Source organism: Candoia aspera, chromosome 18 (genome assembly GCF_035149785.1).
Source record: "Candoia aspera isolate rCanAsp1 chromosome 18, rCanAsp1.hap2, whole genome shotgun sequence".
In the NCBI taxonomy this organism is placed as follows: Eukaryota; Metazoa; Chordata; class Lepidosauria; order Squamata; family Boidae; genus Candoia; species Candoia aspera.
Genome location: NC_086170.1, coordinates 4,378,970 through 4,391,637, shown reverse-complemented (window position 1 = coordinate 4,391,637; position 12,668 = coordinate 4,378,970). Strand labels below are relative to the sequence as shown.

Here is a 12,668-nt window from a genome sequence, read left to right as displayed (position 1 = left end):
AAAATAGAAATGCCAAAAAAAAAAGGCCCTGCATCCGAAGGGAGGTTGACTTCTAGATGCAGTACCTAGAAACACCCTGAAAACTCCTTGAGCACCTTAATAAACATTAAATCACGTTTCTTTTCTAAGAAAAAGGGTGGAAGGTGTGTCATAAAAAATTCTCGTTTGCACAACAGATACTTTGTCTGGAAGCGCCAGAAGTTAGATTGCGTTTCTCACTCGTTCGTTTTGGTCATTCTTCTCTACAGCTGTGATTCGGTGCTCGTCCCCGGGAACAGCTCCAGCAACACCATTTGTCATACTTCGGGTGGGCACGTTGACCTCCGAACATCTCCGCACCTCAAAACCACGACAAAGAGTCCAACGCCCCCGTGGCACACTGGTACCAGAAGCCCAACCCTCCGCGTCAAGCAGGATCAGACAGCAGACCCTGGTGAGCAAGAGGGAATAAAATTGTGAAGTTGGGTGTCTTCATTCTGTCTAGAGAAAGGTGGTTTAGTTTAGAGAAAGAACTTCTGCTTGTCACGCAGAAGGTCCCCGACATCTACAGGGAGGGATGAGAAAGATACCTGCAGATCATCTGCCAGCCTTCAGGATTCGAACCCTCTAGCAATGGAACTCCAGCTTCCATCATCCCTGCCTGGTGGAGTTCAACAGCTACATGTTCTTCACCGCCGAGATGCATTGGTGGGTTGTCTTGAAGCCATTAGTGGACAGCTAGGACCACTGAATGGAGCAGAGCTTAACACAGCGAAAGATGCGCACAGAAAAAGAGTATTATCTAAAATAGCATTAATGAGCATGTTAGAGAAATATAGCTTATTGATCTTACACACTTAGCCCACCCAATCATAAAGAATTACACACTTAGACAAAGTAGGTTCAAAAGTAAGCAAAGAGTTTGTTTGGTCCAGTTACATCCATTCAGAATAAAAATGATGATTCCCATGCTTCTTTCTTTTCCCTAAACTGAATTGACCCTCAGCCCTCATTGCTGCTGAAGGCTGCATGGAGAAAGGGGGAACCTCCTGACTAGAGCCAAGTATGGCCCCCAGAGATGGAAGGAGCTGCTAAAGCATGCTTTTTCCCTAATGATAGAAGGAGGTAAAACTGAGGAATGTGGGAGGGACAACAAGCAGCTTCCTCCAGAAGCACAAAGAGAATTTGCATCCTAGAGCGAACTCATCCACATGCTAATGAGGCATGCTGATTTGCTGGGACCTCCAGCAGTTCTAAGGCAGTTTCTTAGCATCAATAGGGACTCCATAGCTCTTAGATGTAGAAGGCCCCTGGTTCAGTCACTGGCATCTCAAGGTGTAATGGACTGTGACAATCACCTTGAGGAACAAGAGGAAGAGCTGCAACCAAGGCAATGGTCAGACAAGAGAAATCTGAGTCTGGGGCAGAAATGCAATCCGAGAAAGCGTCTCAAACATCACCCTCCCTAGTTCTCATGAAGATAAAGGCCGGAGAGGGGAGGCGCATTCTGACTTGCAAGAATCCGTTACGGTAACCTTATAATAGAGTAGTATTGGCATTCATAACTCTGGCGTCCTAGTCTGGTCTACCTTGGAGGTCTGACATCATTCTTGTAAATCTGAATGCACCTCTCCCCTCCCAATCTTTATATTCAAGAGGACTGGAGAGATTTCTCAAATTCCCCAATCCTGCTTTGGACTGAGATTCCTCTTCTCTGACGGTTGCCTTGGCTGTGGCTGTTCCTCCTCTTCCTCAAGGTGATTCTCACCCATGGTCAGGTTGGAGAAGACCTGGATGCATTGCCAGCCATCGGCAACTCCACCACGGAATGCCCTGGATTGCAGTCACTGCATCCAACAGCCCATATTTGGCCCAGGAACACTTCCTCGGAACAAATGATCCTAACAATAGAATAAAAAATAAACTGTTTGGTTGGGTGAGGATGTGTTATAGAGCTCAGTTCTAGAGATACCAGAACTGGGCTGCAGAAATCAGGACAACGTAAGATGGAAACAAAGAACGATTGTATCTCTGCTTCCATCTAGTGGCTGTCTGGATTTTTCACAGCCTAGATACAGTACCACAGCAATGACCCCGATCAGCCCTCAGAATTTCCATTGTTTTTAACCCAATTTTCCCCGCTGCAAGCACTTTCTTTTTTGTGAGTGCAAAGTTTCCAGATCTCTCCGCCTCAAGGTTTCCTGGCAGGGAGGGGGAGACCAAAGTTGCGATTTCTTAGCATCGCTTGGTCCTTCTAACTGCGCATTTCTGCCCTTTGGTTTTCCTTCCAGGCCGGATTGCTGGCATGACCGCTATTCCGTTACTGCTGGGAGTCATAGTCTGCTTCATTGTATTTAGAAAAAGTGGTAAGTTGGGCCTGAAACAGCAGAATGGAAGGATTCTCTTGGCTGGTTATTAAACTATTGTTATGGTTTTGAATAAATAAATTGATATTGCAAAAAAACTGGTCCTTGGGCTCAGAACCTGGAGCAAAGTTAACTCAAAAGACCCTAAATATGCAATAAATAAAAGCGCCACCATTTTTGGAGCCACGGTAGAACCAAACTGAAGTTTGCGTATGTTTCTCTCCCCAGCACCCTTTTAACTGCCTTGTCCCGCTTTGTGGCAGAAAACTATATTTTCTCTTCAAAACTGGGCAACTGAGCTGCAAAATCAGCCCCCTCGGACAAGCCACGGCCTTCCGCAGGTCATTTTTCAATCTTCCTCCTAGTCTGGACAGGCTGCCTTTAAGATGAAGCTGGTTTTTCGCTCTCTCAAGGATAACTTTCATTTGTATACTTTCAAACGCCTGCCACGGAGAGCAGACTTGCTGCAAAGACCAGGGTGCAGTTCCAGGATCACCCGGATTCTGCTCATGGACCCCTGAGGCCTGCAGAATAAGAGTGGGAGGTGGTGGCCACCCACAGTTTCATTTGCAAGTTCAGCCTTCTACCCAGAGAAAGTTAAGGGGTTGCATAAAAACCTCCTGCATTAGATTACGAAAGTGGCTTTTTTTTTGTGACTGGCTTCCCCTACCATGGCTCAGCTGGTACCCCCCTTAGCATCGTTTTGGGGCAAGGAGAAGACCTTTCTATTGGCCCAGGCTTCGTAATGTTTTAGGTTGAATGACTGCCTTGTATGGTGTTTTATTTTGCATTTTATTGGATTTTATTGTGTGTTTTTATTCCTCCTGGGGTTTTTTTTAGTAAGTTTACTGTAAATCACCCAGAAAGCTTTGACTGTTAGGAGTTTTAAAATTCTGGGGGGCTATAGGGTAGAAGAACCTGTAATGGTATGTGGGAATGACCTTGGGAGATGGGTGAAGAGACACTGCCTAGGGAACGGTCAGATAAGAGAGGGCATGGCCCACTGCTGGATAGCGGGATGGGCAAGAGGCTCAGAAGGGACCCTCCCTAGTTTCTCGGGCTGTAAAGGAGACGGGGGGTGGAATTGTCCTTTCAGATTTGCAAGATTTACAATAAAGAAGAATTAGCTCATCTGGTCGGGTTGCCTGTCTGGTCTATCTGGGAAGGCTGACAGTCTGGCACATGTGCTCCAAGCTTCAAATGTGTTCATGGCCCCCAAGAGATGATGCCTACCTGTAGCCTCCCAGACTGAGATCCCCGATTCCAGGGACATGAAATCTGGAGGCTACTCCCCCCACCCAGCCGGCAGGGCCAACAGGGAGGGGTGATGGTTCAAGTTGTAGTCTAGCAGCCCTGGGAACAGCTCTAGTGATGCCCGAAGGAACATACCCTTGTTACGGACCTTCTCAAAAGCTCAAAAACTGGCTTGGTCTTGCCTTTGACCTAGCCGAGAGTGGTCGTTGTTTTCCTAGCAGAGACATCCTCCTAAAAGGGTAGGATTTTAAAAAATCTGTTATGGAAGGATAAAATCATATCTTTCCAAACTGATCTCTTTTGTTAGTTTTTATTCCATCGACCAACTCCGAGGAATTTACCGTCCTGCCTTTTGTAAACAAAATTAAGCCAGCAAAGATAGCCAACCATAAACAATTACTTAACAAAGTATTCCTATAAATTAATTCCATCTTTTCCCACAGATTCTGTTAAACTAATTTCCCCTTAAGTTGAGGTCCCCTAAACATGTGGGAATGCAAATCCCATCATCCCTTCAGTCAGTGATGGTCAGGCTGATCGGAAGCCACAAAGTAATTCTCCTGAAAGAAGGGGGGATGTTGGGTAGACTAAAAGAGGGGTCTCTAATTGGGGACCTCAATTTTTTTTTTCAATCAATGCTGACTTGAACTTTTAATTTTCTCTCTGGCAGCCCAGAACTGTATTCCCGTGTGGGACAAGAAAAAACAGGTGAGCGTTGACCTCTTCATCAGGATCTGGAAAGTGGGGAACCCACTGCTTGCCCCCCTTCCCAAGCATGCCCACAGGCAGAGGGTGACCCAGGGGTGTCTGCAGAGTATGGCCACAAAGTCAAGATAGGGTGCGAACAAAGCTTGCGTATTTTTTATGCACAACACATACAGACCAGGCAGGGCTTCAGTGGTACCGTTGGGATGGCCACCTTGACCTTTCGGCCATGCCCTGCAGGCACCCCTGACTGAAGTCTACTGCCTTTTGCCTTTTTGTAGCTTTGCGGGTTGTGCAAAGGCAGCAATTCTGGTGTGTAGCAGTTCCTGGCTAAAGGCAGGCTAGTCAACAGATCTCATGGAAATTCCCAGCATGCATCTGCTGGAGGTTTATATATTTTATTCCATCAGCTGTGCAGGAAGTTGTCTAGGCGCGTGGCAGCTTGCAACATAACAAGTTACTGTGAAATGCGACACCAAGCTAGCCTTAGCAGACGACAAACCGCAATACCTTTTCTGCAAGTTGCGTTGGGATGTGACCTGATGTGATTCTGGGATGGCCCCTGCCAGTGCAGATAACGCTAAGCATCTTGGCTACATATTAACCTCTGTGGGGTTACGCTAGAGCAAGCTTTCTGGGTTGGGGTCAATAAAATGCAAATTACTCTTTCATTCCACCTCCTGTGGGTGTAGAGATCTTTGCCCCCCAGCCTGACATCTTGGCTTCGTATTTCCACATCTGGGGGGGAGATGCAGAAGCATTTTATTTCCATGGGGAAAGGAAGGTGCCCTCTTCCTTTTCCATGCTCTGCAGACACTGGGATGCCCAGGGGCCTCTGAAGACGTGAGGGTCAGGAGACTGAGTTCACCCATCATGCTAAGCCTATGATTTGTTTGAATCTTGGTTTACCAAAGAGCTGGGTTCCCCCAATATGCCGGACAAGGCTAAAATGGGCTTGGATAGCTACTGCCTTTCAGATCTGGCCATTGCCTCAGCCTCTTGCGTGAACCAAGCTACGATGACGTTAAGCCACGGTTTATTTGATGCTGAATAAAGCAGTGCGGCCTTGTTCACTCAGATGTCAGTGTTGTATGAACCCTGCCAGTGGTGCCAAAAAACAACAACGACCTTGTGGGATGGGTGAATCCAGTAGTCTGAATTGTTTGGCAGATTTGCTGTGTCAGCAGCTGTGGTGAACACACACGCACAGCCACGCCTGCATGCTGACAAATCTAGATTTTAAAAAATAGCAGCAGCTCCCAGAAGCAAAAAAAAAGAAATGGAAATACCAATTGCACCTACACTTACACTTTTTAGTAAAAACAACAAACCACACAGAAGTTTCCCTTCATCTTTCAGTAGCAAGAGACAGCAGATGCCTGTAAAAACAGAATCTGCAAATCATTTTAGCTGGATCACACAACCATCCAAGCCAGAAGGAGGCAAACCAGCCCATCATGGCTTGTAGAAAGATAGGTGGAATTCCCCAACACAGTCCAGATGGAGGCTGAAGTTCATCCAACATCTTGTCCAAGGACCGCAGGTGATGAAGATGGATTTTCTCTTCTGCTCCACTGTTTATTCCTAACCCAGACTTTGCCTGGGGAATTTCTTCATTTTAATCGCCCTGCCACCCACTTAGTTTTCCTCTTACATCTTTTTTTCCACAACTCAAGCAAGTGATGTATTGGGTACACCACGATGGTGTCCTTGATTCCATTTTAAATTATTTTTCCCTGATTATTAACTGCTGAGGAATGGGAGGACCTTTTGATGGACAGGAAGAGTAACAGCAATTTGTTTCACAGTTATTCATATTTATTTACTTATTCAGATATTGATAAGGCTGCCTAACTCATAGTTGACTCTGGGTGGTGTATATCAATAATTAAAAAAAAAAATCAAAATAAAAAACCCAATTAACAAAATATAGCAAGCACATAAGCCAAAGCTGGGTATAACGATCACGCCATCTCCCAAAATGATGAGCTCAAATGCCATCCTGGTCCAGGGCACGGGGGAAAAGCAAGTTCTTCCCAGCTCTACCAAAGGCCAGAAGGATCAGGGCCACCTAGTCCCAAAGCTGCAGCAACAGAGAAAAGTCCCAGTAGATGACCCTTCCTCAGAGAGAGGACCTGGAGCATGCCCACCCTGGGCAACTTAGTGAGACGGACTAGGAGGGGGCAGTCCAGAAAACCATGTGCCCCTCTGCCATGTACGGCCTTGTGGATGATAACCAGCATCCTGACAGGGAGCCAGCGCAGCAACTGGTGTGCATCTTAATGGGATTACCTGGGAGTGCCCAGGTGTGCCCATAATTACTGGCGCTGCTGCCTTCTGGACTGCTTGCATTTCTGGATGGTCCTCAAGGGCAGCCCTGTGTACAGCACATTGTAGAAGTACAACTGGGATGTGACCAATGCATGGGGGACTACAAGTGGGTCCTCCTGATCCAAAAACGGGTGCAATTGGCACACAAGATGGAGTTGAGCAGAAGCTCGGCTGGCCACAGCTGCCATCTGCTCTTCAATCAGGAGTCCTGAGTCCAGGAGGACCCCAGTTGCGGGGGGGTGCAAGAACCACCCAGAACCAAGGATGGAAGTTCTCCAGATCTGGATCTGGGGTGGGGGGGACCCCCCAGCCACTTGGTCTTGCTATGGTTAAGTCAAAGCCTGCTCTTTCCCCTCCAGACCCCCACAGCCTCCAGGCATAGAAAGCATCGCTTGGTTGGCCCAGGGCCATTGAGTACCATCAGCACCACCATCATACTTAATTAACCCTGTGCCAACGAATGGCCTTCGTGTGGATATTAAAAGAAAAGCGAAGGGGGAGTGGGCAGCCACTGCAAATTCAATGAAATAAATAAATCATCACATAATGTCCCTGCAGCTCTTCCTTTGGGGTGGGTAACCGTCCAGTCCTGTGATACAGCCTTCACCAGCCCTCCAGCAGTGCGTGCAGTTATTAAGAGCATTGCGAACCTGCTCCCCTTAGCAGTGAATCAAAAGTAGACGGTCCCAGCCCTCAGCCTTACTTTCTCAAAAGACGGTTTTGGAGGAAAAGAGGAGGGGGAGGGAGAAGGAAAACAGAGTCACTCAGGCACAGGACTTATTCATGTTTTGTGGTCACTGCAATGCATAAAGAATGGCGTTGAAGCCCAACACTTCCGGTTGCCGCAGTGTTTTGGCCTGGGGTCCTGGCAGATCTCTTAAAGACGCTTCACCCTTTGGCTCTGTCCATCTCTTCCAGCCATTCCCGTCTTCTGAAAAGCTTCCTGGCAAATGGCCTCAGGATCCCAGGGCCCTGGGGCAGGAGAAGGACAGCCTCTTGCAGAGATCCACCTCCAGCATTTTGGACAGCTCATCCGGGTCCGACAAAAGCAGCGAAACCAGCGAGGGAAGTGCGTCCAAGGTGGAAGCGGGCAGCATTCAACAGAGATCTCTGCCGCTAAACGACAGGCCGTGCTATAGCAGAGCAGACTCAAGTAAGATCCTGGCGGGGCCGGATCGGAGGGCAGCTCCATTTCTCCAGCGCCAAGTCACAGCAGGCAGGGCCGAGCCAGTGCAGCTCCTGGAACAGTGTTTCTCAACCTCAGCAACTTTAAGATGGGTGGACTTCAACTCCCAGAATTCCCATTGCTGGGAGTTTGCTGGCTGGGGAATTCTGGGAGTTGAAGTCCACATGCCTTAAAGTTGCTGAGGTTGAGAAACACCGTCCTAGAATCTTCAGCAAGGGGTCCAGGCGGGCTGGCCGGCCACAGTTGGCACTGTAGGCTGGCACAGCTGAAACAGCATAGCCTGGGGAAGGGAGACCAACAGAATAATATACAGGTAGTCCTCGACTTACAACCATTTGTTTAGTGACTGTCCGAAGTTATGACAGCGCTGGAAAATATTTACAACCGGTCCTCGCGCTTAGGACCGTTGCAGCATCCCCGCGGTCACATGATCAAAATTCAGGCAGCTGGCACCCGGCATGTATTTTTTATTTTTATTTTTTTGTTTTTTTAATTTATCAAATTTGATCACTGCCCATCTCCCTTGCAAGGAGGGACTCTGGGCAGTTGTATGGTTGTATGTATGGTAGGACCTCCCTGCCGACTTGAAGGTGTCTGCCCCTCTCTGCGTGTGCCCACGTTCTAGGCAAGGATTGCCCGCTTTTGGCACAGTGGATACACCTAAAATGGCCACTGTGGTTCGTAAGCCTTCTGCTTCCAACAGTTTATTCCCTTTCTCAACAGGGGTTTCCGGAAGTGGGAAAACACACGTCAACGTGAGCTGTGTCGTCAGCATCTGCAATTCGGGCCACGACCTGTGGCCCCCAGCCCCAAACAGCCCGGTCACTGCTGAGCCCGGGGACCGGGCGGACCTCCCCCTGTCGCAGGAAGAAACCACAACGAAGAGAGAATCGGGAGGGCAAATTGCGGAGGAAGTCGAGGACAGTGCGGACTTCTTTGACCCCAGCGGGGAGAAGCCCCTTCCGCTGAGCATCCCGGACATGGGCACAAAGGCCTCGTGAGCGGGAAGGGCCACCCGGCTGCCACGGATGGCTTCCCAGGAAGCGACTTTTGCTTTGCCACGGAAGTGGCTCGGGCAATTCCATAAAGGACTCCGGCAGAAATGAAGCTTGTGAAACAAAACCAAAAAATCGTCCTAAGGAACAGCGCAGCAGAGTGACGGTTTTTGCTTACCACCCTGTTTCTTGATTTGGGGGTGAGGAAAGCATTTGATGCTCAGGAGCCACCCTCAATACTCTGGGGAGAATTTGGGGAACCTTGATGCAGACCGGGGAGCGGGGGTGGGCACGTCAAGGGCAGAGACCGGATTTTTCGGCTTAATCTTCCCTTTGGTTTTAGAGAGACGGCTTTTGATGAACTCGTCGGTCTGAAAGTAGCTGGATTTTCAGTCATCATCCAAAACCCCAAAGCATCACGGGTATACAGTAATTGAATTCAGGGCATAATTGTCCCCAATCGGAAGGGATGATTTACAACAATTCTTAAAAAACAGTCCTAAAATGCACTTTTTCCCCAAAATCTCTTGTCATCTGAGTTTAGGGCTACCAGAGTCACAATAGCAAAGTCCAAAACAACCCCTAGATGTCCCTCTCTGCCGCACCTCATGGCTGCCCAGATTTTTGCAGCCAAGCTGGCAGCCAAGGTTTTCTTACAATTCTTCTCTCCCCTAATTTTGTACTGTTGCTGAATAAAGTCCTAATATTTCAAAGAAGACAATTTGGGAGACCGAAACACTTCTGGTTGTCCTGTTTCAGCTTCTAACTAGCTCCTTAAGGGACAGAATTTTCTGCTTGCAAAGATTTCAGAACAAAATCTGCACATTTTGCTTTGTTTTTCTTTTTGTGTTGTTTTCAAATGCACAGTATTTTACCTGCTGCAATATGCCAGCTTTGTCTCTGAATTATCCTGAGTGGCTGATGGATAAATGCTCCCAGGTTTTCGAAAGTTGGCATAACTGTGTCGCATTCCCAATTTGAGCAGGCAGGCTGTGTTTTTAGAAACAAATTAAGCCTTCAGGATTCAGCCAAGTGTGTTGGAAGGGATGCTAGGCAAACAGGCTTGTCAAATTACAGAAATCCAGATGTCGGTGTTGGATTATGGCACAGGAGAAAACTATTGCCTACAGACAATGTGATCAAGTTTCCATCTTGCGTTATGAATTCCTACAGCACAAAGGCACTTCATTTCCAATAGACACACCCACCCTCCAGGGCAGGGCTCCAGTAGTGGGAAATAATGACGTCCTTCACATGACATCCTTCTTCTACTGCAGCCGGAATTGCATTAGCCTTTTTCGCAGCTGTCTCACGCTGCTGGCTCTAGGTCAGTGTTGTTCCTCTCAGCTGATCTTCCAGCCTGTCCAAATGAGGCTGCAGATTTGATGTGATTTTTGCAGATGCTTTAGGCAATTGTTTTAGTAGCTACAGATTGAAAAAAAAATCTTCAAAGTAACCCTCTCTTGCAGGTTCCAATGAAATGGGAGACTAAAGAGAAGCTAAGTTACTGTCCCTTTAACTAGAATACCGTACTGCAGTGTTTCTCAACCTCGGCAACTTTAAGATGTGTGGACTTCAACTCCCAGAAACCCCCAGCCAGCTGGGGAATTCTGGGTGTTGAAGTCCACACATCTTAAAGTTGCCGAGGTTGAGAAACACTGCTCTGCTGTACTATTCTAGTTTATTCTCAGGTAATCTATGGCTAAGATACTTTGCGTTGATGACAATTTCTCCCAAGGTTCAAATGCTACCCGAGACTATCCATGTGAGTCCTGCAGATGCGACCAGTGGCTGAGCCTGATGTAAGAACTGCTTTGGGGTGTTTTTCACCGCAATAGACGGTTGGATTCACACATTGCAAAAGCCGTAAGGCGTTTGAGGGGCTCTGAGGATCTGACAGCACACGAACCAAACCAATTGGGGTTCATTCAATAAACCACGGTCCATCAATCCACAGTTTAGCATACGAGGCACATCTCATATTTAGACCAAAAAAGGACTCCCAGATCTCGGGAGAGCGTCACCCACACCTAGGCATCTTCGCCTACCCTGAAGTACGCACCTCTTGCTGCGGCCACAGACTAAGGCTACACTTTGCATGTTGTGAACCCAACCAATCATGGGTTATTCAATGAAACATGATTAATGGACTGATGATGATTCCTGCACATGTTTATTCAAACTCCCCGTTTTCAGGCCTGGTGAACCTCTGTTGCTCCAGACGTCACTGGAGTCTCTCTCCTCCCAGCCTGGGTGAACAGGGCTCAAGCTCCGGAACTGAAGGGCCGCCGAGCCCCCACTGCCCTGCCCTTCGCAACCCAGGAGGCACCAACTCGGAGGCAACGCTAATAATGCCCCTCCTGGGTGGTGGTGGTATAACTGTCTTGGTTGCGATGCCGAGCGCTTTCCAGCAGCCTTCCCTCCCGCCGCTTCTCCCGCCCCCCTGCGATCTCCTGGTGGTCCCCCATCCCAGGACCGCCCGGGCGAGCGTGGCTCGACGCCGCCCCCTCCCGGAGCACGCTCACGCCTCGCGCCGCGGGGAGCCACGCCCCCACGCGCCGCCCGGCCGCCGCCCTCTCCTTCGCCACGCCTCCCCAGCGGGGCGGGCGCTCGGGCCGATCCGTGGCTCGGCGCTCCGCCGGCCGAGCTGCGTCGTCGGGGCTCGACCTGACGCCGGCCGGCAGTTCCAGCGAGGCCGCCGCCGCGTGTCGCCGCCGCCGCGCCCGAGCTGCGTCGCAGGTAGGGAGCGGGGCCGGTGCGGCGACCCCGGGTTTCCCAGGGGCCGTGGGTGGGGGGAGGCCCGGAGGAGCAGCAGGCGGCGTTCGCCTCCGCTCCCGCAAAAGCTCTCGGGAAGGGGGGGGCGCCGCCCTGTCCCCCCCTTCTTCTCTCTCTCTCTCTCTCTCTCTCACTCAGACACACACACACACACCCCCTCGGCCGCGCCGCCTCCCTCCCTCGCTCCCTCGCTCCCCGGGGCCCGTTGCCGCTCCGCTTCTGTGAGGAGGGGGGGGCGGCGTGGAGGGACCGGCCGTGGCTCTTCCCGGCTTCGTCCCGCCCCCCTGCGAGGCGGCCGGGCCTCTTCCCCCCGCCCCGCGCCCGCCTTCCCCGGCGCTTCCCTCTCCCGTCGGCCGTGCTCTCCCCCTCCCCGAGCCCAGGCTGGGGCGGGCGCGGCTCGCTTCCCGCCGCCGGAGCTCCGGAGCGCTCGGCGTCTTTCCCCTTCTCCTTTCTTCCCGGGGAGTGAGGAGGAAAAGCCGGCCCTGCAGTGTCGGGCGCCCTTTCGGCGGACTCGACTGAGCCCCTTTGCTTGCTTAGGAAGGGGCACAAAAGGGGCACAAAAGGAGAACGGAGCACAGGACGTGGGATCCGCTCCGTGTATGGACATGAAGGGAGATCATCCGCGCCGCATAAACCGCGAGGGAGGAGCGGGAATCCCGCTTGGAAATTAGCATCTTTGAAGGCGGAGTCAGGGCGGGGGCGGGGTCTGAGGGGGGGAGGGCGGAGACAGGCAGGAGGCAGAGGCAGCCCCGCCTATCAGCGCGCGAGGAAGGAGGCGGGAGAGGCGATTGGCTCCCGCGCAGAAGAGCAGGCCGGCCGAAGTGATAAAGGGCGCGCGGAGGCGTTGGCGGGAAGAGCCGTTGGCGACGCCCGCGGGGGGCGTCGTCCGTTGGGGAGGCTCCGCCTTTTCCTAGCATGAAATATGAGCCACAATCCGTGTAATGTCCTTTGAGCGATAGGGTTTGTCAGGACATTTATGGACTTGCCTTATTACGTCCCAATAAAATAATCGTCGTTTTTTGCAGGTTTTACAGGGAATGACTTCAGCAAAGGATCGTGACCTCGTCGTGCGTACCT

General features: G+C 50.5%; 1 protein-coding gene across 1 annotated transcript; it reads left to right on the top strand.

The window, feature by feature from the left end:
* Nucleotides 1-81: 81 nt before the first annotated feature.
* LOC134506929 (tumor necrosis factor receptor superfamily member 1B-like) lies at nt 82-8,981 on the top strand. The gene is made up of 5 exons (XM_063317309.1): nt 82-433; nt 2,271-2,345; nt 4,270-4,307; nt 7,554-7,788; nt 8,545-8,981. Exons 2-5 carry the CDS (start codon nt 2,285-2,287, stop codon nt 8,820-8,822), a joined length of 612 nt encoding a protein of 203 aa, XP_063173379.1. The 5' UTR covers nt 82-433; nt 2,271-2,284; the 3' UTR covers nt 8,823-8,981.
* The last annotated feature ends 3,687 nt before the right edge of the window (nt 8,982-12,668 follow it).

Bases quoted from the DNA above. Each gene is read 5' to 3' on its own strand.
- LOC134506929 (XM_063317309.1), top strand. From the start codon at position 2,285: ATGACCGCTATTCCGTTACTGCTGGGAGTCATAGTCTGCTTCATTGTA. The intron at 2,346-4,269 runs GTAAGTTGGGCC...TCTCTCTGGCAG, and splicing joins CATTGTATTTAGAAAAAGTG to CCCAGAACTGTATTCCCGTG. The intron at 4,308-7,553 runs GTGAGCGTTGAC...CATCTCTTCCAG, and splicing joins TGTGGGACAAGAAAAAACAG to CCATTCCCGTCTTCTGAAAA.